Source organism: Eptesicus fuscus, chromosome 1 (genome assembly GCF_027574615.1).
Source record: "Eptesicus fuscus isolate TK198812 chromosome 1, DD_ASM_mEF_20220401, whole genome shotgun sequence".
Lineage (NCBI taxonomy): Eukaryota > Metazoa > Chordata > Mammalia > Chiroptera > Vespertilionidae > Eptesicus > Eptesicus fuscus.
This window is the reverse complement of record NC_072473.1, coordinates 126,524,509-126,550,069: the sequence shown is the minus strand read 5'-3', so window position 1 is coordinate 126,550,069 and position 25,561 is coordinate 126,524,509. Positions and strand designations below refer to the sequence as shown.

At 46.8% G+C, this 25,561-nt stretch overlaps 1 protein-coding gene across 1 annotated transcript in view; it reads left to right on the top strand.

Moving 5' to 3' along the window:
* The window catches only part of KLF8 (KLF transcription factor 8), a 37,887-nt gene extending 26,035 nt beyond the window's left edge, over positions 1-11,852 (top strand). Inside the window, exons 4-7 of the mRNA XM_054713721.1 lie at positions 1,882-1,984; positions 2,615-2,754; positions 5,268-5,445; positions 10,971-11,852. Of these exons, the coding sequence (XP_054569696.1) occupies positions 1,882-1,984; positions 2,615-2,754; positions 5,268-5,445; positions 10,971-11,061 (512 nt within the window). The 3' untranslated portion in view covers positions 11,062-11,852. The remainder of the gene's footprint in view (positions 1-1,881; positions 1,985-2,614; positions 2,755-5,267; positions 5,446-10,970) is intronic.
* The last annotated feature ends 13,709 nt before the right edge of the window (positions 11,853-25,561 follow it).

The window sequence follows — 25,561 nt, the reverse complement described above, 5'->3', positions numbered from 1 at the left end:
CAGTCTTGTTTTTGAGATCTCCTGAGGAGGTTAATTAAAATACAGTTATCGATTCTTGTACAGGGAGAGAGAACCAAACAAAAAATGAAATGGAAAAATAAAATTCCCCGTGTGAGAATTTACTGATCAAGACAGTGGTAGCACCTCGGGATGGTTTGAAGGGGCTTTGAATTCCCACCATAATATCCATCAGTCCATTGGAGCCATTCTAAATAAACAATACGTTTTAAAAATGTTTCATGTAGTTTCAAGCTAAGCTAAGACCGTTAGCTCAGTGGTCTCCAAAATGGTAGGCTTCCACCTCAAGTCAGAGAGGTGCCCAAATCAATTAGAGCACAAGGAGAAAATATCAGCATTTCTATTTGCATTTTCTTGCCCCTTACATATTATTTTTTGTTTATTTTCATAATGTACACAAAATTTTAATATACTAGCACATTTATATCATACACACATACATGCAAACACATACATATTGAGATGCATACTTAAAACTTTTTCTTTACCTGAGGATATGTTTATTGATTTTAGAGAGAGGAAGGAGGGGGGAGAGAGAGAGAGAGAGAGAGAGAGAGAGAGAGACATCAATGTGAGAGAGAAACATCAATTAGTTGCCTCCTGTACGCACCTGGACCGGGAATTGAACCCACAACCTAGGTATGTGCCCTGACTGGGAATCGAAACTGCAACCTTTTGGTGTACAAGACAATGCTCCAACCAACTGAGCCACCTGGCCAGGGCCATGTTTAAAATATTTTAGTGAATGATGTACAATCAATGTATGAAGGCGATTGTACTAGCCAGGTCCTTCCTCATTCAACCTTATTAGCATCCTTAAGTTTCTAGCTTTTACTAGATCTAGGAGACTGCTGACCACAGGATTGAATTTTGTTAGGTGTCAGAAACACTACTAATCTATGCTAATAATAGGGTAATATGCTAATTAGACCAGGAGACCTTCCGGACATCCTTCCGGACAAAGCCATGGTGGCGGGGCCAAGGCAGAGGAGGTTGGGGTGATCAGGCCAGGAGGGGAAGGTAGTTGGGAGCAAGCAGGCTGGCAGAGGGGGGCCAGTTGGGGGCGATCAGGCCGGTGGGGGGGCAATTAGGGGCTAGCAAGCCAGCAGGGGGGGGGAGTTGGGGGTGAGCAGGCCAGCAGGGGGGGGTAGTTGGGGGTGAGCAGGCCGGTGGGGGAGGGGCAGTTGGGGGCGAGCAGGCTGGCAGGCAGAGTGGTTAAGGGTGATCGGGCAGGCAGGCAGGTGAGCGGTTAGGAGCCAGCAGTCCCGGATTGCGAGAGGGACCACTAGTTGATAATAAGAAATATTTGAGGGCTTCTTCCAACATAGGGAAAAGGAAGGATGTAACATGTATCAAATGCCTACTAGGTACCAGGTATGTGTTTCATTGGCTTGTTTTCATTTAGGAGCACAAAAGCCGAAGGGTGCATTATCACCTGTAGGCTGAGACTAGGCATTTGTCTTAGGACAGCCAGGGAACTATTCAGAGAGTATGATTCAACAAGCACACATTGAACCTGACTTTTAAGCAGACCCTGTCCTGGGGGCTGGAGGTAGTCCATTCATAACCAGACCCTATCCTAGAGAAACTCACTGTCCTAGCTCACTCACTATCCCAGAGAAGCTTATTCTTGTGGTACCAGAATGTTCCTGACTATCTTTCCCTCAAAGGAATTTCTGTTTCCTGCTATGCTAAATATTTTAAATCTTCTCTTCCTTCTACACAAATACACTTCTTCCATCTTTGTCTTTCCTTTATTTCTCTTTCTGCTCCTTCTTATTGTGGGCCAAACTGGGAATCCTGAAAATTATAACAGAGGCACATATATTTGTAGCCCACATTGCTCCTTTTCTTTGCCTTTAGTGAAAGTTGACCCCATGTCCATGTCTCCACTGGAAGTCCCAAGTGACAGTGAGGAAAGTGCAAATGAGAGTGGATCCTTGGCCTTACAGGGACTACAGCAAGAGTAAGTACTTTTGTCTTTACTTCAAGTCCCTTTCTATGTATATATGTGTGTCTGTGGTAGAAATGGAACAAATTCTTAGACACAATAGTAAGAATTTGGGGACAACAAAATACAGGAAAACCTTTCCCAGCAAAGGTATGAGTTTGTGTGCATACATGTGCACAGGCATGCATATTGTGGCAGAGTTAGGTTCTAATTGTAGATCATCAATTTTACCCTTGAAAAATCTGCAAATTTCCTGTAAAGTACAGTTGCATAGGGTTTCTTTCTGTACGTTTAAAGCAGCCTTGTCGTCCAGTGTTGGGACTAATAAAGTAGTTGGCTTGTGTTTTAGCAACCATGTTGTATGAAAAATATATTTCTTTAAACACAAGTATGAGACTTGTTAGAGCGAAATGCTCACACTGTTTGGGAGCAGAAACCACCCAAGGAAACATTGCCACCTCCTGGAACCTGCACCTACTGAGCAGAAAGGGCTAGTTGAGGGAATTGCTTGTACTATATTACTTCTTCTTTTAAGGGTCTAGTGATAAATTTGCACGTATGAAGTGGTCCCACTATATGTATGTCCCTTTATTTAGACTTCACATTAAAAGCATTCATTGGCCTATTTCTCTTTTTTTTGCTCAGACCAGCAGCAATGACTCAAATGCAGGCAGAAGAGTCCCTTGACTTGAAAAGAAGACGGATTCACCAATGTGACTTTGCAGGATGCAGCAAAGTATACACCAAAAGCTCTCACCTGAAGGCCCACCGCAGAATCCATACAGGTCTGTCCACCTTCACCCCACCCCGCAACACACACACACACACACACACACACACACACACACACACACACACACCGTACACAGTCTCTGAGAGATAGGAAGGGAAGAAAGTCTTCAAAGATTGATCCATTTATACTCATGGATCAGAGTCCGTTCATGGCTTTTACTCTTATGCCTTGTTCCTACTCTAAGCTTTTATAAAACCAGCCTATGACTACACTAAGCCTTGTGTCTTCTGAATGGCCATCATCTCCATTGATCACCTTTTTTTTTTTTTTTTTTAATCTTCATCTGAGGATATTTTTCCATTGATTTTTTTAGAAAGAGTGGAAGGGATGGGGAGAGACAGAGAGAGAAACATCTATGTGAGAAAGACAACTTCAGCAATTATTTCAGTATGTGGCCAATTTTGTTCCCTCTACACCCCTAGCAACTCCCCCATCCCACACTATTATTTTGAAGCAGATTTCAGACATCATATTATCTTTGTCATAAATATTTAAGAATATATCTTTAAAAGGCAACGGACATTTAAAAATAAGCTGAAGGGAGTGGCAGGAGATATTTAAAGTGCTCAAAGAAAGGAATCTAAAAATTCCTTAATATCAAATTTCCCCAGTTGTCTAATAAATGCTTTTTAAAAGGTTGTTCAAATCAGTATTTTAAAAAAAGGTCATTAAGCGACATAGTTAATATGAGAAGGAGCCAACTATGCCAAAAGTTTAAGGAAAGTGTTGCTCTTATCTAGGCGGAGTACAAAAGCTGGGAGATGGGAATAAGTCTGTCTTGTTCTAATAACTGACGGAAGCCCAGCATTGCTAGGGCATATTAAGTGCAGTGGTTGGTGGTGGAAGCATTGAGTTGCAAGAGTGGAAGGAGGCCCAGCCAGAGTGGCTCAGTGGTTGAGCGTTGACCAGCAGCATGCCCCTACTGGGGACCAAGCCCGCAATCCCAGCCTATGCCCTGACCAGGAATCGAACTGTGACTTTCTGCTTTATAGGTCGACCTTCAACCACTGAACCACACCGGCCAGGCTTTGTTGAAAGATTTTTGATTACTGACTCAATCTCCTTACTTGTTGATGACCTGTTTAGGCTTTCTACTTTTTTTTTTTTTTTTGAGCCAGTTTTTTTAAAAATATATTTTATTGCTTTTTTACAGAGAGGAAGGGAGAGGGATAGAGAGCTAGCAACATCAATGAGAGAGAAACATCGATCAGCTGCCTCCTGCACACCTCATATTGGGGATGTGCTCACAACCAAGGTACATGCCCTTGACTGGAATCGAACCTGGGACCTTTCGGTCTGCAGGCTTACGCTCTATCCACTGAGCCACACTGGTTGAGCCAGTTTTGGTAGGTTGTATGTTTCTAGGAATTTATCCATTTATTCTAAGTTTTGTAGTCTGTGGGCATATAATTGTTCATAATTTTCCTTTATAATACTTTTTATATCTGAGGGATCCATTGTAATGACTCTTCTCTTTTTTATGATTCTTAGAATTAGTGAGATGATCACATTACTATGTTGTACATCTGAAACTAATATTGTATGTTAACTATGATTAAAATAGATGTAAAACAAAGAAAATAAAAATTTATTATAAGATATGATATCACGATTTTTAAAACATTCAATTGACACAGAAAAGTGAAAAGTAAAAAGAGAAAGTCCTTTTCCCACAGTTTTTCTCCTCACTTTCCAGATATTCACTTACTGTTAATTTATTTCATAATTTGCATTTAAGTATATTGATATTGCCTTTATTCTGAGTATTTAAACATGTACTGTGTGATTTACACACCCTAATGGGATCCTCATGTGTTAATGTATTTTCTATTACTTTTTTCTTTTAGCTTTTTATCCAGAGCATACATATTCCATATCTAACCCAGATGCAACCTGCGGATACTGAGCATGAACTATTAAAAAAAAATTTGACTTAATGCTTCTCCTCCTCCCATTCCACGCACTTTAACTTCTGACCCGACACAGAAGAAGGCCTGTAGACTGATCTGAGGGCTCCTTCTAGTGAATCACATTTTCTTTCTGTGTATATGTCTCTACTTTCGACTATTTGCTGGGAGGTATTAGAGGAGAGGATATGGCTGCTACAGTGTGGTACAGGGTCAAGTGTCAAAGACCTCAGTTTGGATCCCAGGTTTATCATTTACTAGCTGTGTTCAGAAAAGAAGAAGTGTCAAACAGCCCTGTGAGTTATTTTCTTCACCTTTAGAGATGATTAAACAGAGACCCAGCCAAAGAGAAGTTACTTATTTCAGGTCAGAGAGCTGGTATGTAGTAGAGCCAGGATTCAAGCAAAGGCCTGTTGGAGCCAGCGTCTGCCGCCTTAGCTTCTCCTGAGCACTTCTGTAAGGTTGAAGAAGAGCCTGTCTTTAAAGTGATTGCCTCACCTTTTGACCAAAGCCTTGATAAAAGCTTATGGCCTCTGTTATCTTTTCCGTGTCCAAACATCTCTGACTCCCCTTGTTTTTTTTCATCTTCCCCTTTTAGGAGAGAAGCCTTATAAATGCACCTGGGATGGCTGCTCCTGGAAATTTGCTCGCTCAGATGAGCTCACTCGCCATTTCCGCAAGCACACAGGCATCAAGCCCTTCCGGTGCACAGACTGCAACCGGAGCTTTTCTCGCTCTGACCACCTGTCCCTGCACCGCAGGCGCCATGACACCATGTGAGCTCCACAGTCCGCACTAGAAGAGCTGCACTGGTCTCATTCCTGTGTGTGTGCTGAGGTCATGACCATCTTTCCCTCTTTGACTTCAGCTTGCCTCTGGGATGGGACTGGAGTAGCTCACTGAGCCAGGTTGATGAGACTGGAGGAAAAGATAGCTGATTTCCCATGGTGGCTCCTCATATTCCATCTTCACATCTCCGTATAGGTTGAATAAAAAGTGTGGCACCCATGGTCGCAGATGGGACACTTTTTCTACAATAACAAAACAGGAATCCAACTCAAGGCTGTGAACAAACATATGCTGCTTTTTTTTCCTGTTTTTCCCTCCTTTTGTTCTAGAATTCTTATCCATATTTTAAAAAAATCAGTACTTAAAAGTGGTTGGTAGTGTTTTAAAATGACTTTTTTTTTTCCAAGTTCCTAGACAGAAGAGGGCATAACAGTGTAGCTTGTTGGTAGAATGGATTGGCATCCTGAGCATAGGACACATTTTCAGTGAATTTACTGAGTCCCATACAAAACTCAAAGGTTTTGTAAATCCAATCCTATTTGTCCTTACAGGTTGGTTTTCACACAGTGCGGGCACTTCTGCTTCTTAAGTCCATTGAAGGGAATGAAGTGATCTTGTCCATCTCCTTCTCCTTCCTTCTCTTCCTCCTTCAACATTAAGGATTTTACAGCACAATCACCTTCTTTTTGGGTTAAATATTAGTTAGGATAGTGGTCGGCAAACTCATTGGTCAACAGAGCCAAATACCAACAGTACAACGATTGAAATTTCTTTTGAGAGCCAAATTTTTTAAACTTAAACTTCTCCTAACGCCACTTCTTCAACATAGACTCGCCCAGGCCGTGGTATTTTGTGGAAGAGCCACCCTCAAGGGGCCAAAGAGCCGCATGTGGCTCGCGAGCTGCAGTTTGCCGACCACGGAGTTAGGACAAATATTTGAAGCACACGTTGACATGCCGGTAGGATGAAAAGTGTTTCAGGAGAGCATGTTGGACCATGACAGGAAGAAGCAGAACCAGGATAACCCTGAAAACCAATAGAGAGGGACTTTCACTTGGATATGACGCTAAAAGTGCTGTAATCACAAACCTCATTCAAATGGCAGCCTGTTGAGACAGTGTCTTGAGGGGCTGCACTGTACTGTTTATTCTTTTGTTTACATAAAGCAACTATTATGAGTATAATGCATGATGAGAAATCATACACTGGGGCCATGTCATAGAAAGGTGAGGGGTTGTAAGAAAAAGATTTGTTCATTCCGTGGCATTATTAGCATGCATTCCTGTGTTTCAATTGGAATAGGAGGCTTTTAGTGAAAACTGAGATACAGAAAGCAATTCGATGTTCTGCAACTGCTATGAGCACCTATGGCATCTGTTTTAGCCATTACAGCATATTGCATAATATAGACATTTGGTTACCAAATCTATTTCATAATAGTCTCTGAGACATAAAACCCTGTGTTCCAGGCTCTGGACCTCAGATCTACCTCCACATGTCATATTTCCTCTCTCCGGGGGGAGGGGGAGTTTGTATCACTTAACTTTGGACTCAGCCTCTCTCCTAAAGGTTCATATGGAAACCCTTTTTCCTTGGCAGATATGGAACCAGTCCCTGCTTGCATATTTTAGGTTACTACCTCCCAAGGTTTGTCCATTCTGAATAAATCATAGAATTCTAGCACCAATGAGGGATCCTATTAGCCATCTAGTCCTATCCATCATTCATATTTTACAGATGAGACAAATACGGGTCAGATTCTTTCCACAGATGTTCCTTGAGGCCTTATAGACCTGCACACTCATTCTCCCAGGGGTCACATTATTAAATCAGATTAGAGAAAAATTTACATGATTGGTTGCAGTATTTGTCCAATTTTATATGTTATGCTTCAGAAAACTTTAGAACACTCAGTTGATTACATTATAAGTAAGGTGTGCCTGTGGTCATGGACATATAACATTAGGTACACAATATTTCTCTTCTAACACTTTCTGTAATATCTCAGAATTGATTTACCTCATTTAAACATACAATGTCCAGATTATAAACCTTCATGAATTCAAGGCCTGCCTGTATTATTCAAAACGACATGTGGATTTTTACACTTCTCATGGTTATTTTGAAACAGACTTTCCTCTGACTTTTGGTGTGTAAGTTCCACACTATAGACTGTAAGGGAACTTTTATGTAGCTCTAAGATGGTTAAAGGTGACTTACCATCATACATATTGGCTTAAGCTTATAATTGAGTAGTTGATACAGCGTTTCACAGTAGAGTCCAAGGACCCATTTTCTCCAGAGTTTGGATCCTGAGACTCCCTTTCCCAGAGTTCATAACTGTCTTACGCTCCCCAGACCTCAGGATCTTTTGCATTGGAGTATATAACCTGTTAATAAATAAAGGCTATCAAACATACTATTGTACTAACTATGATGATCAAATTAAAATTCCTAATATTGCTATCTCTGCCATCCCTAAACCTTTATTCAATTTTTTTCCTGCAAAGTAATGAGGGATTTTGTTACTGCTTTATTAATAGTCCCCTCCAAATAACAATAAAATCATTCCAATCATTATATATTCTTTAAGAGATGTGTCAAAATTTATTAAGAGTATTTCATACCATACAGGGATTCAAATATAGTACAATACAGTACTGCACCAAAAGCACATAGAATTTTGTTAAGTAGACAGTGAGATGAAAAGGAACGGTAGCTCTTTTTAAAAGAATATGTTTTTATTTGTTTTTAGAGAGGGAGGAAGAGAGAGAGAGAAAGATAGAAATATCAATCAGCTGCCTCCTGCAAACCCCCTACTGAGGATCGAGCCTGCAATCCAGGCATGTGCCCTGACTGGGAATTGAACCTCAACCTCTTGGTGTGTGGGACAATGCTCAATCCACTGGGCAACACTGGCTGGGCAGGAACTGTAGCTCTTAAGTAACCTTGTTTGCTGGGATTGGACAATATCCTGGGATTTGTTGCAGTGGAATTCCTCCATTTGTAGATAATTGTCAGTTGAACATAACTATTGATGATTATAATTGGAAAATTCGGGAAAAACTGAAGAATGTGAATTGGTTGGTTAGATTAGGTGGAAAGAATTGTGGGTAAGACAGAAAGATTTGTGAGGGTAACTTCCTTTTAAATAAAATGTTTATTTTAGGACAGTTGCAGATTTACAGAAAAATTGTGACGATCCTAGAGTTTCCTTATACCCTACAATCTGTTTTTTTCCCATTTTTAACATCTTTCATTAGTATGGCACATTTGTTATAATTAATGAAGTAATATTGATGCTTTATTAACTAAAATCCAGACTATTCAAATTTCCTAAGTTTTTACCTAATATCCTTTTTTTTGGTTACAGCATCCCACTCAAGATACCATGTCACATTTAGTGGTCATATCTTCTTGGGCTTTTCTTGAATGTGGCATTTTTTCAGATTTTTTTTTTCCCTATTGACCTTGACACTTTTGAGTAGTATGTCCCTCAATTGAGATTTGTCTGATATTTTTCTCATGATTAAACTTGAGGTTAAAAGGAGGAAGACCATAGAGGTAAACGGCTCTTTTTATCACATCAAATTAACATGACTTAATCTTTGATGTTGACCTGGACTACCTGGCTGAAATTGTGTTTGTCAGCTTCCTCCTTTGTACTTTCTCCACCACATTCCATACTGTACTCTTTGGAAGGAAGTCACTATGCAGCCCACACTTGAGTGGAGAGTTGTGCACCACATCCTTGAGTGTGAATATCTACAAAAAAATTATTTGGAATTCTGCACGGGAGATTTGACTCTTCTCCCTCATTTATTTATGTAATAATTTACTTGTATCAGTATGGACTCACATTTACTTTATACTTGGGGTTATAATCCAATACAATTTTATTTTGTATGCTCAAATTGTTCCAGCTTTTGGCCATTGGATGTTCTTTTGGGTTGACTCCCAAGTCCTTTTGACATACCCCCGTCATTTTTTTTTTTTAGCATATATTTATTTGCTGGCACTACAAGATGCTCCAGGCTCATCATATATATTTTTGGCCCACTCTTATAATCAACCATTTCTTTCAGGAGCCCTGATTCCTTTTAATGGATAATTGTATTAGAAACCAAGATCTAGGATTAGGTATGCTTATGGCCACTGGGGTATTGTTGCTTCTAGGCCATCTCAGCTGACAGAACAAGAAAATATATGTATGTACACTAACTCATGTATATATACACATATCTACAAATAATTCTATATGTAATCTTCCATATCTTTATTAAGCTAAACGTGAGTTCATACTGATGTTGCCAACACCAGTCCATCACCAAATGTATCATTCTAGCCTTTTCCCTTTGCTTATTTGTAACCTCCCACTCAAACAGTAAGAAACCTGTCTCCCACACTCTGACATCTATTTGCTTAATTGTGCAATTCTAGTATAAATATACTAGAGGCCTGATGCACGAAATTCGTGCAAGAGTAGGCCTTCCTTCCCCGGCTGCTGGCACCAGCTTCCCTCTGACCCCCGGGACCTGGGCTTTCCTTGCAGCCCCAGCTTCGTCCGGAAGGATGTCCAGTCTAATTAGCATATTACACTTTTATTATTATAGATAGCAGTATCTGAATTTTTAATCTGTACACTGTGGATAACAACTAGAACACAGTGCTTATGTGTATGATAGTAACATTTTTTTCAAACTCCAACAGCTTTTTTGAAACAAAGTGATCTGCAAAATTTAGGAATTAGGGATTTCTATGATCATGGTTCCAAGAATTTGAAAATCTATTCTGCCCCCCAAAAGTTTCCTCAATAACCAAACCATTGGGAATTGAGCCAACCTTGAATAAACCTAGGGAAATTATTGATTCCCCCATAGTGTGCTAATGTCTACATAGAGAGATGGACACAGAAGAAAGTGGGTGTGCCCAATTTAAAGTAAAACATAACACTATCCTTTCTCACTGGCAAATATGGCTCTCTGACATTAAGGGTGCTATCCTAAGTTACCTCTCCCGTATTTTCTCATCTCTCACTTGGTTGACCTTAGGCAAGTCACATCACCTCTCTGTGCCTCAGTTAACCCATCTGTAAAATGGGGATCTAAATATCTACCTCACAGGAATGTTGTGAGGATTCTTATTAATGGATGTTGGCAACAACGATGGGAGATGCCTAAATGAATAAAAAGTATTGTGATCTATGATAATAATTCTAATACCCTATATTTACCCTAGAAAACGGGGAGGATTAGGCTTTCTGGGTGATACAGAGCTAAATTTGAGTCAGTGACAAGGATAATTGAAGAGCAGTCACTGGAAGCAATATTATTTCCTATTCTACTTTCACTTTTCCTACATTCTCCTTGTTACTAACTATAGAATTTTGATCTGTTTCCAGACTCAAAGCATATTAGGGCCTACAGGGATAGGTAGACAAAATCCATTGCTACAAACACTGTATTCCCCTTTCTTCACTCTGCCTGGACCACATTACATGTCACCCTGTCAGAAGCACAAAGGCAATTTCCCAGAGCCCTTCAGACACTGCTCAGTTCAACTTCACCAGTTACATTTCTCTCTCCCCACTTACTGTACCCTGAACAGTATAGGTAGGAGGGAAGTGAGGTGGGATGTTTGGGGTGGGAGCGGGGTGGAAGAGGATGCAATTTATACCAGTGGCAGGATATTTCTTTGATTCTCACTCTGGTTTCACCTTCCATTTCCTTTTCTGATGGTGGATTGAGGGCTGAGGGAGAGATATTCTTTTGTTAACTGTTAAACTCTCTTTCGCTTCCAGTAGATGTTTCCCAGGGTCAGTAGTTGTGTTGGACATTACTTTTTAAGTATATTGTATGCAGTGCTGTTTTTATTGTATTTCTGAATGAAAAGAGGAAGAGAATCCCTAGTATTGTCCATCCCTGGTTTTTGGCAGGAGGTCACAGGGGCAGAGCAGTCCCAGAAACTTTTTTGTGTATGTATGTTGGGGAAAGGAGCTCGAAGTGAAGGGACTGACTGCATTTTTTTGTCAATGTTAGTTTGTTTAAAGAAATTACAGAACAGTATATAAGCTTTAGTCTCTATAACTCTTATGTTTGTGCCTCGTTATTTCAGTGCTTTAGAGCAGCACCCCATTTTCCTCTATGTTATACTAGTTCTTGCTCCAGAGATATGGCTTTGAGGCTAGGATCATGAACAATCTCTTATATACGAGCCTGTTGTGCACCTGGAAATACTCAAGGATTTCCTCAGCTAGCATGGCCACTTTAGAGGTTACTCTGTTCTAACCTAAAGAGACTCTCCCTCTGTGGCATCCGGGCAGAGTGTGTGCTTGGGTACTAAGCAATCTTGTTATGTTTGATTATTGTACTTTTTTATTAATAAAATATTTTAAACTTCAGATACCATGGATATTATTTTGACTTTGTCTCTATTTTATGTTTCCTCCATATGGCATGGCATAAATAGATAAGGCCCCCGGCCTTAGCTGCGTAAACTATAGTGATGAAACTATTGTATATTAGCATGGGGCAAGAAAGGAAGCTGGTCTGTCTTAAGCACAATAATTTCTCTGTTTAAGCACATGAGGCCCTCCCCATTCTTGGTAATCTAGTCAGAAACGTCCCAGAATGGGGTCTCATGAAGACTGCTTTTTAAAAAAATATTTTTTTTTATTCATTTCAGAAAGGAAAGGAGACAAAGAGATAGAAAATCAACGATGAGAGAGAATCATTGATTGGCTTCCTCCTGCACACCCCCCTACTGGGGATCGAGCCTGCAACCCGGGCCTGTACCCTGACGGGGAATTGAACCATGACCTCCTGGTTCATGGGTCAATGCTCAACCACTGAGCCTTGCCGGCTAAGCCTGAATGCTTTTTAAAAATGTTTCCTACAAAGACTCTTGTGGATACTGATTCAGTTGGCTGGCTTTCCATGCCCATTCCTATTCTCCCCATCATTTATTTGTTGTTGTTTTTTTTCTAAGAAGGACTGCAGAAGAGGAGGGGATAGGGACAGCTTTAAACTCCAAAGCTACTTCAGTATAAATACCAGCCTTTGGTGGGGATGTGGGAGGCTGTCTTGTTCGAAGACTCGGCTTTGGGAAGCTTTGTCTTTCAGAGACACTGGGGAGAAAGTAGAAAGGGGGAAATCCTGTGAGAAAGATTGAGAACAAGATCTAGAAAAACAGATCGAAGAGTGACTGCCAGAAAGGGATTTTTTATTACAAATGATACAAAACAAGAATTCTCAGGGTTTATAGGTTTTCCGTTAATATTTCTTTATTCTAAGAGTCATTGTCATCCCTTTGGGTTAAAAGCATAATCAACTGGATGCTACAAATATTGACTGAAAAGCTACCAATAATCCAGACTCTTTGCTGGTTGCTATGGAAATGAATAAAATACAGCTACTCTCAAGCAATTCACTTCCTAATGAGGGATACCAGAAAGAAAAACAACACAGTAGTGTCTTAAATATCATAATAGATATGTGTTCTATATTTCTGAAAATTAAAAATATGTGAATAATATAAGATACCATAAGAAGGTAAAACACAGCCACACATATAACACAAGTGTGTCCAACATACACACTTTGAATAATTACTCATTTCAATGGGTTAAATCTGAAAATAGAGAAACATCAATTGAGCTATCAGCTGTTAAGTGTGTATACATTTTTGGGACACCCTATATATAAAGAAATCACAAATAATAAAACGAATAAAAATTAACAAATAATTCACAGGTAGATTATATATAGTCAATAAACATAAAAATATGTTCACTACTAATCATGGAAATAAAATTAGAATGAGAACTATTTTTTACTCATTTAAATGGCAAATATTACAAGTTTTATAAGACCAAGTGTTTACAGATTATATGAAAAGGGGCAAATATAATTCACTACTGGTTGGAGATAAAAAGCGTTAGTCATATTGGAGGGAATTTTTCCTGTATTTATTATGACCAAAAAGACCATATACCCTATATCTTAGAAATTCTACTTTTTGGTGTCTATAGTACAGGGATGCTCATATATGTAGAGGTTGGTGCATATACACTAAAAATGTTCATTTCAGCATTGATTATAATAATGACCTATTATAGACAACCTAAATATCTATCAATAGAGGAATGACAATAAATTATGGTATAAGCTGTGGAATACAATGTGGCAGTTAATAGGAATGAAGTAGATCCCATTAGTCTACAGGGAATGATCTTGAAATCATATTATTTTGGAAGAATCCACACCAACTAGATTACTGTACTTTTTGTGAGAAATGAAGAACCTGAGTTTGAGGGTTTAAAATAAGTCTGAGATACAGGAGGGAAACAAGCTGGCAGAAAATATGGTCAAGGGAATAGTGAATACAAAAACACTTCTCTTCTGAATCATTTTATTTAAAAAAATCACAGGATTACTTGGGAGAGTTAATACATAAATTCATATTTGATCACCTACAAGTACATTATTCTGATTCATTTGTCAGATTAGGTACAATCACTGGGCAGAGAATGAGTGGGGATAGGTGAGAATGGGACCAGGTACCTTTTTCTGGTTAATCTTTACCCAAGGATATTTTTTCCATTGATTTCCAGAAAGAGTGGAAGGGAGGGAGGAAGTGTGTGTGGGGGATGGGGGAAGAGAAACATCCACGTGAGAGAGACACTTCACTCGACTCCCACACTTGCCCCTATAGGGGCTGAGGGACCTACAACAGAGGTAAGTGCCCTTGACTAGGAATCGAACACGCAACCTACGCTCTAATCATTGAGCCAAACTGGCTAAGGTGGGACCAGGTATATTTTCAAAAGAATTAAAGAAGGTTAGCAAGGGGAAGGTGCATATGCTGGGGACATCTAAGCAAAGAATCATTGCATCTGGGCCAAAAGATCATAAGAAGCCAGAACAGCTGGGTATGAATGGCCTAGAATACAGGCTTTTCACCCTTCTCATGAGGGGAGGGGTATAAGGAAAACTGACCTGATAGCTTGGCTCCTTGTGCTGAATATCTGAATGTGTTAATTCCATTAGTAGCCTGGATATTTTCCTTAAGCATTTCTCCAAATTACATTTTTTCTACCAGGTTTATTGATTTATAATCTTGCCTAATAATAGAGAAACATGCAAATTGACTGTACCTCCGCTACGCCCACAGCCAATCAGAGTGAGTATGCAAATTAACCCAACAAAGATGGTGGTTAATTTGCATACATACCTGGGTCCCTGGAACCTCCTCAGCACCCAGGTCACTCCCAGCCGGCTATTGGAGGAGGGGGCCCTTCCCAAGACTAAAGCCTGGGGTGGAGGCTTTAGGCTAGGGAAGGGGCCGAGCCTGGGATCGAAGGGAAGGGGAAAAAAATCAATGGAAACATATCCTCAGGTGAGGATAAAAAGAAAAATAAATGAAATGTCATATCCTATGAAAGACACATCTTGAAAATGCTTAAAGAAAGTTGTCATTTTTTCATGGTGAAGGGACTGGAGTCCATGTTGATGAAAATACCTTGGTGGCTGCGGTGACTGGCAGTGGCTGCAGCAGCTGGGTGATGGGGCTGGTGCCTTCCCCTGATCAGCCTGGTCGCCTCCCACAAAGGGAGGCCAGACTGCAGCTTAGGAAATCCCCTGAGGGCTCCCAGTATGTGAGAGGGGGCAGGCTGGGCTGAGAGACCCTTCCCCAGTGCATGAATTTCATGCACTGGGCCCCTAGTCTTATATAATAAAAGCTTAATATGCTAAGTGTCCGACCGTCCAACCGTTTGACCAGTTGCTATGACGTGCACTGACCACCAAGGGGCAGACACTCCAACCGGTAGGTTAGCTTGCTGCTGGGGTCCGGCCAATCAGGGACTGGGTGATATGGGCTGGGTACGCCCTGGAGTCCTCCCACGGTCCCTCCCCAGCCCCAGTCATGCATCAGTGGGGTTCCTCAGCCTGGCCTGCGCTCTCTTGCAATCTGGGACCCCTCGGGGGATGTCGGAGAGCCAGTTTCAGCTCAATCCCAGCAGGCCAGACTGAGGGACCCCACCAGTGCATGAATACCAGTGCACTGGGCCTCTAGTTGATTAAAAATATTGTATAAATTTAAGGTGTAAATGTGATGATTTGATACATGTATATTGTGAAATGTTTGCCACAATTAAGTTAGTTAACACATCCTTCACCTCACATAATTACTATTTTGTTGTTGTTCTTATGGTGAGAACATTAAAGCTCTGCTTTCATAGCAACTTTCAAGTATACAATACCATATTGTTAACTATAGTCACCACCACACTGTACATTTGATATCCTGAATTTGTTCATCTTATCACTGAAAGTTTTTACTCCTTTGACTAACACCTCTCCATTTCTTCCACCACTCAACAATGGCAAATACAATTCTACTCTCTATTTCTTTGAATCTGATATTTTTAGATTCCATTTATAAGTGAGATCACACAGTATTTGTCTTTCTTTGTCTACTTATTTCACTTAGCATAATACCCTCTAGGTGCATCCCATTCTGTTTTATGGCCAAGTAATATTTCATTATATTAATGTACCACATCTTTAAAAAAATATTTTTATTGATTACAGAGAGGAAAGGAGAGAGAGAGAGAGAGAGAGAAACATCAGTGATGAGAATCATTGATCAGCTGCCTCCTGCACGCCCCCTACTGGGGACTGAGCCCACACCCCCAAGGCCATGTGTCCTTGACCGGAATCGTACCCGGGGCCCTTTAGTCCCCAGGCCAACACTCTATCCACTGAGCCAAACCAGCTAGGACACCACATCTTTTTTTTTTTATTTTTTATTTTTTTTAATTTCTTTATTGATTAAGGTGTCACATATTTGTCCTCATCCCCCCATTCCCATCCCACCCCTCTCCCCACGCATGCCCCAATCCCCTGTTGAACTTAACCGTTGGATAGGCTTATATGCATGCATACAGGTCCTTTGGTTGAACTCTCCCCCTCCCCCCACCCTCCCCCTACCCTCCCGTATCCTCCCTCTGAGGCCCGATAGTCCGATCGATGCCTCCTTGCTTCTGGTTCTGTTCTTGTTCCTCAGTCTATGTTGTTCATCATTTCCTCTAGATGAACGAGATCAAATGTCACTAGATATATACTAATAAGAACTGAATGTGAGACGAGCAATAATATTTATGCTGACAGGCAAATGAATCAATCTGTAGCGAGCTTCCCCCTGGACCAACAGTTCTTTTGAGACCCAATTTCGATGTCCAGTAGTTCCTTATGTGTACATGTCAGCACTGACCCCTCAGCTCTGGATGGTGGACAAATGGTGGTAATGGAGGTCTGACTCCCTCTGGTTTTGTCTCTGCCGATCCCAGGGGCACGGCGTCACCTGGACTAAGGGGCACGTGGCCTCACCCATATCCAAGGGGCGCGTGGTCTCACCCGGGCCTGGGACCCAGCCTCACCCGGATGGATCCAGGGGCGCACGGCCTCACCCGGACCCAGGATCTGGCTTCACCCGTACCCAAGGACACTTGGCCTCTCCCAGACCCAGGGGCACGTGGCCTCACCCGGGCTTAGTTGCACAAGGCCTCACCTGGATCCAGGGACACATGGTCTCTCCCGGACCCAGGGACGCTTGGCCTCTCCCAGACCCAGGGCCACTTGGGCTCACCCGGGCCTAGGTGCACGAGGCCTCACCCGGATCCAGGGACACATGGTCTCACCCGGACCCAGGGACGCTTGGCCTCTCCCAGACCCAGGGCCTCTTGGGCTCACCCGGGCCTAGGTGCACGAGGCCTCACCCGGATCCAGGGACACATGGTCTCACCCGGACCCAGGGACGCTTGGCCTCTCCCAGACCCAGGGCCACTTGGGCTCACCCGGGCCTAGGTGCACGAGGCCTCACCCGGATCCAGGGAGACATGGTCTCACCCGCACCCAGGGACGCTTGGCCTCTCCCAGACCCAGGGCCACTTGGGCTCACCCGGGCCTAGGTGCACGAGGCCTCACCCGGATCCAGGGACACATGGTCTCACCCGGACCCAGGGACGCTTGGCCTCTCCCAGACCCAGGGCCACTTGGGCTCACCCGGGCCTAGGTGCACGAGGCCTCACCCGGATCCTGGGACACATGGTCTCACCCGGACCCAGGGATGCTTGGCCTCTCCCAGACCCAGGGCCACTTGGGCTCACCCGGGCCTAGGTGCACGAGGCCTCACCCGGATCCAGGGACACATGGTCTCACCCGGACCCAGGGACGCTTGGCCTCTCCCAGACCCAGGGCCACTTGGGCTCACCCGGGCCTAGGTGCACGAGGCCTCACCCGGATCCAGGGACACATGGTCTCACCCGGACCCAGGGACGCTTGGCCTCTCCCAGACCCAGGGCCACTTGGGCTCACCCGGGCCTAGGTGCACGAGGCCTCACCCGGATCCAGGGACACATGGTCTCACCCGGACCCAGGGACGCTTGGCCTCTCCCAGACCCAGGGCCACTTGGGCTCACCCGGGCCTAGGCGCACGAGGCCTCACCCGGATCCAGGGACACATGGTCTCACCCGGACCCAGGGACGCTTGGCCTCTCCCAGACCCAGGGCCACTTGGGCTCACCCGGGCCTAGGTGCACGAGGCCTCATCCGGATCCAGGGACACATGGTCTCACCCGGACCCAGGGACGCTTGGCCTCTCCCAGACCCAGGGCCTCTTGGGCTCACCCGGGCCTAGGCGCACGAGGCCTCATCCGGATCCAGGGACGCATGGTCTCACCCGGATCCAGGGACGCTTGGCCTCTCCCAGACCCAGGGCCACTTGGGCTCACCCGGGCCTAGGTGCACGAGGCCTCATCCGGATCCAGGGACACATGGTCTCACCCGGACCCAGGGACGCTTGGCCTCTCCCAGACCCAGGGCCTCTTGGGCTCACCCGGGCCTAGGTGCACGAGGCCTCATCCGGATCCAGGGACGCATGGTCTCACCCGGACCCAGGGACGCTTGGCCTCTCCCAGACCCAGGGCCACTTGGGCTCACCCGGGCCTAGGTGCACGAGGCCTCACCCGGATCCTGGGACACATGGTCTCACCCGGACCCAGGGACGCTTGGCCTCTCCCAGACCCAGGGCCACTTGGGCTCACCCGGGCCTAGGAGCACGAGGCCTCACCCGGATCCAGGGACACATGGTCTCACCCGGACCCAGGGACGCTTGGCCTCTCCCAGACCCAGGGCCACTTGGGCTCACCCGGGCCTAGGTGCACGAGGCCTCACCCGGATCCAGGGACACATGGTCTCACCCGGACCCAGGGACGCTTGGCCTCTCCCAGACCCAGGGCCACTTGGGCTCACCCGGGCCTAGGTGCACGAGGCCTCACCCGGATCCAGGGACACATGGTCTCACCCGGACCCAGGGACGCTTGGCCTCTCCCAGACCCAGGGCCACTTGGGCTCACCCGGGCCTAGGTGCACTAGGCCTCATCCGGATCCAGGGACGCATGGTCTCACCCGGACCCAGGGACGCTTGGCCTCTCCCAGACCCAGGGCCACATGGGCTCACCCGGGCCTAGGTGCACGAGGCCTCATCCGGATCCAGGGACACATGGTCTCACCCGTACCCAGGGACGCTTGGCCTCTCCCAGACCCAGGGCCACTTGGGCTCACCCGGGACTAGGTGCACAAGGCATCACCCGGATCCAGGGACACATGGTCTCACCCGGACCCAGGGACGCTTGGCCTCTCCCAGACCCAGGGCCACTTGGGCTCACCCGGGCCTAGGTGCACGAGGCCTCATCCGGATCCAGGGACGCATGGTCTCGCCCGGACCCAGGGACGCTTGGCCTCTCCCAGACCCAGGGGCACGTGGCCTCACCCGGGTCTAGGTGCACGAGGCCTCACCCGGATCCAGGGAGACATGGTCTCACCCGCACCCAGGGACGCTTGGCCTCTCCCAGACCCAGGGCCACTTGGGCTCACCCGGGCCTAGGTGCACGCAGCCTCACCCGGATCCAGGGACACATGGTCTCGCCTGGACCCAGGGGTGTGTGGGCTCTCCCAGACCCAGGGGCGCTTGGCCTCGCCCGGGCATGGGGTCCAGCGTCATCCGGGTCCAGGGGCACTTGGCCTCACCCGGACCCGGAGTCCGGCCTCACCTGGACCCAGGGGCATGTGGCCTCACCTAGACCCAGGGACGTGAGGCCTCACTTATACCCAGAGGCGTGTGACCACACCCGAGTCCAGAGGCGCGCAACCCCGCCCGCACCCGGGTCTCAGCGGGGCCCCGTCTTCCCGATCCCAATTCCTGCCGGTCAATCCCCCCTCAGCAATTCCCCTGGCCATCCTTCCAGAGCTCCAGTATGGCTGCTGCAGAACTCGTCGGGCGGCGGCTCGGCGAAGTTCCGGTGCGCCCGGTGCATGGCGGTGGGCCAGTCTGGCGTCGCTGCGTCGGCCCTTGGATCTGCATAGGTGGCTGGTCGCCGAGCATGCGCACCTGGCCGCTTCCGGGGCGTTGAGATTCTTGACGGACTCAGAGGTCAGCAAGCGCGGAGTCTCCCACCCCATGTCTCATAGGGGCTCGTCTGTCCGTGCTTGGCTGCCAGTGGAGCCGTCCCCTCAGCCGGAGACCGCCGGGGGAACTGCGCCGAGCACGTTCCAGGCCGCTGTTGTATCGCCTGAGCCATAGTTCTTTTGTGTCGCCTGAGCTGTAGTTCTTAAAGTGTGGTCTTTGGGTCACCGGCATCAGCATCATCCCACATACCCCTCTTTTATTCTAGTTGTAGAGCATCTACTCAGCCAGCCCTATGGTGGTCTTGGATGGTGTCTGCTCTGCTCTCTTGTCGTAGTCTCAAAGTTGTTGTGGTAGGCAACAATCAGGCTTCCGCCCTATGCCTCCATCTTGGTCCTCCTTTGTATAGTTAAGTCTTGATTGTTGTTGGTGTCACTGGGGGGGCTCTCTTTGTCTATAAAGGAAGAGTTGCTGTGCAGGAGACACGTTTATGGGCCGGGTCTTGGTGCAGCAAAGCTTTGGCGCTCACTGAATATTCCCGTTGAATGTGTCCCTTATGCACGTGGTTGAAATCTGGTGTCATCTCCCACAGACCACTAGATGCCCTCGTTTCTGGGTCTCCAATGGGGTGTAGATCAGCTACTGCCTTAGGCACTCAGCAAGGATTACAGCAAAAACTGTAGTTTCTTCCTCCTGTCTGAGTGGCCCTGGAGCAGTCCGACTAGAACAGCAGATCATCTGGTCCGCTGCCAGAGGGCAGTCCACCCACATGCATAAGCCGTTGCTTGGGGCGCAGGTGTGCCTGCAAGACTTGCGGGGCAGGTCTTCAAAACATGGGGGGCGGGTCCCAGGGGGGGGCGGGGTCTCAGGGCGCTAACAGGCCATGGTGCGGCGAGCCTCGATGGCTGTGAGTCTGGTCCTTCTGCCTTCCATGTATCTAAATCCCCTCGTTCCGCACTCCAGCGCAGCAAACACTGATTGCTGGGCGCACCTCTGCAAGAGTCCCGCCTCTCCCCGCAGGCATCTGGGTCTCCCGGGGTTCGCCAGAAGATGGGTTTCAGGGTGATGGAGAGCTAATCTCCCTTAGGTTTGGAACAAAAGCCCCTTTCCCCCGCCACCAGCCAGACCCACGCACCTCCACACCTCATCCCCTCCGATTTCGCTGGGTGCGAGGCAACAGAACAGCCTTTAACCTCCGCCGCCATCTTTTTCAAACTTCTCAATTTGTACTTCTTAATCCCTTCATTTCAGTCAACTCTACTGAAGTCTAGCGCCGCCGGGAGGTGCAGGGAAAGGGCGCCCGGGCCTCCGTCCGGTGCGCGGTGCGCGCGTCCCTCGGAACCAGGCGCGCGAGGGCTGCGCGGCTGGGACGGGCGCTGGGCGGCCGCCGAGCTCCAGGCACCGCCATCACCGTGTTCCGGACGTCGCCGCCGCGGCGTCCCCCCAATTTATACTTTTTAATCCCTTGAATTCAGTCAACTCTACTGAAGTCTAGCGCCGCCGGGAGGTGCACGGAGAGGGCGCCCGGGCCTCCGTCCGGTGCGCGGTGCGCGCGTCCCGCGGAACCAGGCGCGCGAGGGCTGCGCGGCTGGGACGGGCGCTGGGCGGCCGCCGAGCTCCAGGCACCGCCATCACCGTGTTCCGGACGTCGCCGCCGTGGCGTCCCCCCAATTTATACTTTTTAATCCCTTGAATTCAGTCAACTCTACTGAAGTCTAGCGCCGCCGGGAGGTGCATGGAAAGGGCGCCCGGGCCTCCGTCCGGTGCGCGGTGCGCGCGTCCCGCGGAACCAGGCGCGCGAGGGCTGCGCGGCTGGGACGGGCGCTGGGCGGCCGCCGAGCTCCAGGCACCGCCATCACCGTGTTCCGGACGTCGCCGCCGCGGCGTCCCCCCAATTTATACTTTTTAATCCCTTGAATTCAGTCAACTCTACTGAAGTCTAGCGCCACCGGGAGGTGCACGGAGAGGGCGCCCGGGCCTCCGTCCGGTGCGCGGTGCGCGCGTCCCGCGGAACCAGGCGCGCGAGGGCTGCGCGGCTGGGACGGGCGCTGGGCGGCCGCCGAGCTCCAGGCACCACCATCACCGTGTTCCGGACGTCGCCGCCGCGGCGTCCCCCCAATTTATACTTTTTAATCCCTTGAATTCAGTCAACTCTACTGAAGTCTAGCGCCGCCGGGAGGTGCACGGAAAGGGCGCCCGGGCCTCCGTCCGGTGCGCGGTGCGCGCGTCCCGCGGAACCAGGCGCGCGAGGGCTGCGCGGCTGGGACGGGCGCTGGGCGGCCGCCGAGCTCCAGGCACCGCCATCACCGTGTTCCGGACGTCGCCGCCGCGGCGTCCCCCCAATTTATACTTTTTAATCCCTTGAATTCAGTCAACTCTACTGAAGTCTAGCGCCGCCGGGAGGTGCACGGAGAGGGCGCCCGGGCCTCCGTCCGGTGTGCGGGGCGCGCGGCCCGCGGGACCAGGCGCGCGGGGGCTGCGCGGCGGGGACGGGTGCTGGGAGGCCGCCGGGCTCCGGGCGCCTCCGCTGCGGCGGCGTCCCCAGCGTCCCGGGCCGGGCGGCCTGCGGGGGCGGCGGAGTTGCGAAAGTGAGTGAGTTTCCCAGGGTTTCGCCCGGAATGGGGTTCAGTGCAATCGGAGCCGGTGCTCAGCGCACTCCGGAGCCTTTATCTCCTTCCTGCCAGTGAACTCCGGCCAGGTCATCAGCCGCCCCCTCCTCTCCGGTTCCATCCTCCCCGCAGGCGCGTGTGCTCGTGTCTCCGCCCGTTTCTCCATACCTCAGGCTTTTACGGCTTCCCCGACTGTCCCCGTGGCCTTCTCCTTCCCCCCAGCTGTGGGCATTTCAGTCCGCCAGCTCTCCTGTGGTTCTGGACGATGTCCGTTCTGACCTCTAGTTGTATTTTTGAAATTGTTGTGCCCGGCTGCAGGTTAGGTGTTTAACCTATGCCGCCATCTTGGTTTTCCTCCGACACCACATCTTTTTTATCTAATGGTCTACTAATGGGCAGTTAGGTTGCTTCCATATCTTGTAAGTAAGGCTGCAATAAACATAGGGGCGCATATATCTTTTGAGTTAGTATTTTTGTTTTCTTCAGATAAATGCCCACAAGTGGAAGTTCTGGGTTGTATTTTTGTATTTGGAGGAGGTTTTGGTTTGGGGGGCATCTGTATGTGTTCACACAGCAGCACCCCAACAGTTATGCAACCTCTCCTGGTGGGGTAGCACTGTGTGTGCTCACCATAGTGCCTCACTAGTTCCACACTTTCTCTGGACAGGACAGCCCTGTGTGCTTGTACAGCAGCACTTTGCTGGTTCTGCACTTTCTCCTGGTAGAACAGCTCTATGTACTTATGCAGAAGCACCCCAAAATCTTTGCACTTTCTTTGGACAGAGCAGTGCTACATGTGGGCACCGTGGTGCTTTGCTAGTTTCATCTTATCTTTGGGCTGGGGAGCTCTATGTGTACATGCAGTCCGTGGGTGTGTGCAGCAGCACCATGCCATATCCATTTGATTACTCTCTTGGTGGGGAAGCCTCATGTGCATGGGCTATGATACCCTCCTGTCCCTATTGACACTAGCTCTGGAGGGGTGAACAACCCTTCATGTCAGCCATTGAACCTGGATGGAGCTTTCACCTGATATCCAGGGATAGGTAAACAATGGTGCTCACCATTTCCTTCTTTCACGGAGAGTTCCCTCAGCTCCCAGAGACCGCTGGTGGCTCCCCAACTTTCTATATGCAGTCTCTCTCTTATTTGATGTGTAGAAGCTATTCAATTGTCTCTCAGGAGGAATTATTCCAAATTTAGGTGTATATTTGATGTGTTCTTGGGAGGAGGCAAGTTCAGTATCCTTCTATGCCACTATCTTAGACTCACCCTTTTGGTAGTTTTATTATAATTTATTTTGGAGAAAGTCTTTTGGCATTGAGATAATGGGCTACCTATTAGGTTTGTGAACTTGAATTCCCAAATCTTTCCCCAGGATTGGGAACTTTCAGCTATTATTTCCTTTTTCATAAAAAAATATTTTTTTATTGATTTCAGAGAGGAAGGGAGAGGAAGAAAGAGATAGAAATATAAATGATGAGAGAGAATCATTGATCTCCTGCACACCCCACACTGGGGGTCAAGCCCGCAACCCAGGCATGTGCCCTGACCAGGAATCTAACTGTGACCTCGTGGTTCATAGGTCGATGCTCAACCACTGAGCCACACCAGCTGGGCTCAGCTATTATTTCTTTACATAAAATTTCTGTCACTTTATCCCTTTCTTCTTTTTCTGGAGTCTTCATTATTCTAACATTTTTATTTTTGGTTGAGACCCATCGATTATAAGGATTTCTTTGCTCTTTTTGTTTTCCTTTGTTCACTCCTAACTGTATTATTTCAAAATTCCTATTCTCTTAGTTACTTATTCTATCTTCCATCTGCTCTACTCTATTGAAGATGCTCTCTAATGTATTATTCATCTCATTTATTGAATTTCTGGGTGTTTGATGATTTCTAACTCTGGCAAAAAGCTTATTTTGTTTGTGTATTTTTCTAATATAATTGAACTTTCCTTTTGTGTTTTCTTTGTAGATTATTGAATTCTTTATACATTTATTCCAAAATCTTTATCAGCTAGATAACAGTATTCTATACCTTTAAGCTCAGTTTTTGAAGAATTATTGATATATTTTGGAGGTGACATAGTAATGTTTTCTTGATTTTTTTAAATATTTCTTTTTTTTATACTACTGTTTTCTCATTGAAGTAGTAGACACCTCCTTAAATCTTTATTGGTTGCCTTCCAATGGGGTACACATGATTAGTGTTGCCATACCTGGTGTTTCCTTAGCTTTCATGTGGGCAGAGCTACTCCATTCTTTCTTCTTGTTTCCATGACAAAATCTTGAAGCTTTTATATGTATTTTGTGGGCTTTATAATTCACCAGTCTGGCTACAGGCAACTTCTATTTTATTTTCCAGAAGGTGGTGCTATAGCTTCAGTTTGTTTCCCCCTTGCCCGCAGACCCTTGTCCCTATTTCCAAGAGCACTGTGATCACTGCACCTGCTCTGTCTGCTGCACTTGAAAGCATGTACAAGGATCTGGCCACATAAAATAAGGAGGTATAGGTTAAGCACTCAGAGAGATGGGGGTGCCTGCTGATCCAGTGGGGACGTTTTTGACTGGGACACTCCCAGAGGCTTGTGAGCTGCCTTCTTGCTGAAGTCCTGAAGCATCTAGTAGGAATCAAGTTCCTTTAATGCCCTCTGATATTCTTATCTGCTTCCTTCCCTTTCTCATTCCTCTTCCTCCTCCCTGCCCCCAATAATGGAGTTTCCACCTTACTACTCTGGGTACGGCTGGCGAAAAACAGGTTTCTCCAGCTGTGACCCACAAAACTGGGGTAGCTGGGTAGTCATCCACTGCTTTCCACTTCCTCTCTGGTATAACTCACCTCTGGTGGTAGTGATGGCGGCGGAGCTCTAGAAGAGTTTCTTGCTCACCCAGAATATCTGAATAAGTCAGTACTTTCCAGTTTTTCCCCCTTACCACAGTGATGGGATGGTGCAGGCTCACTGACGCCCTTGGATCCACATTCCTTACCAGGTCTGATTGTCTATTTTCAGATGCACAGGTGAGCT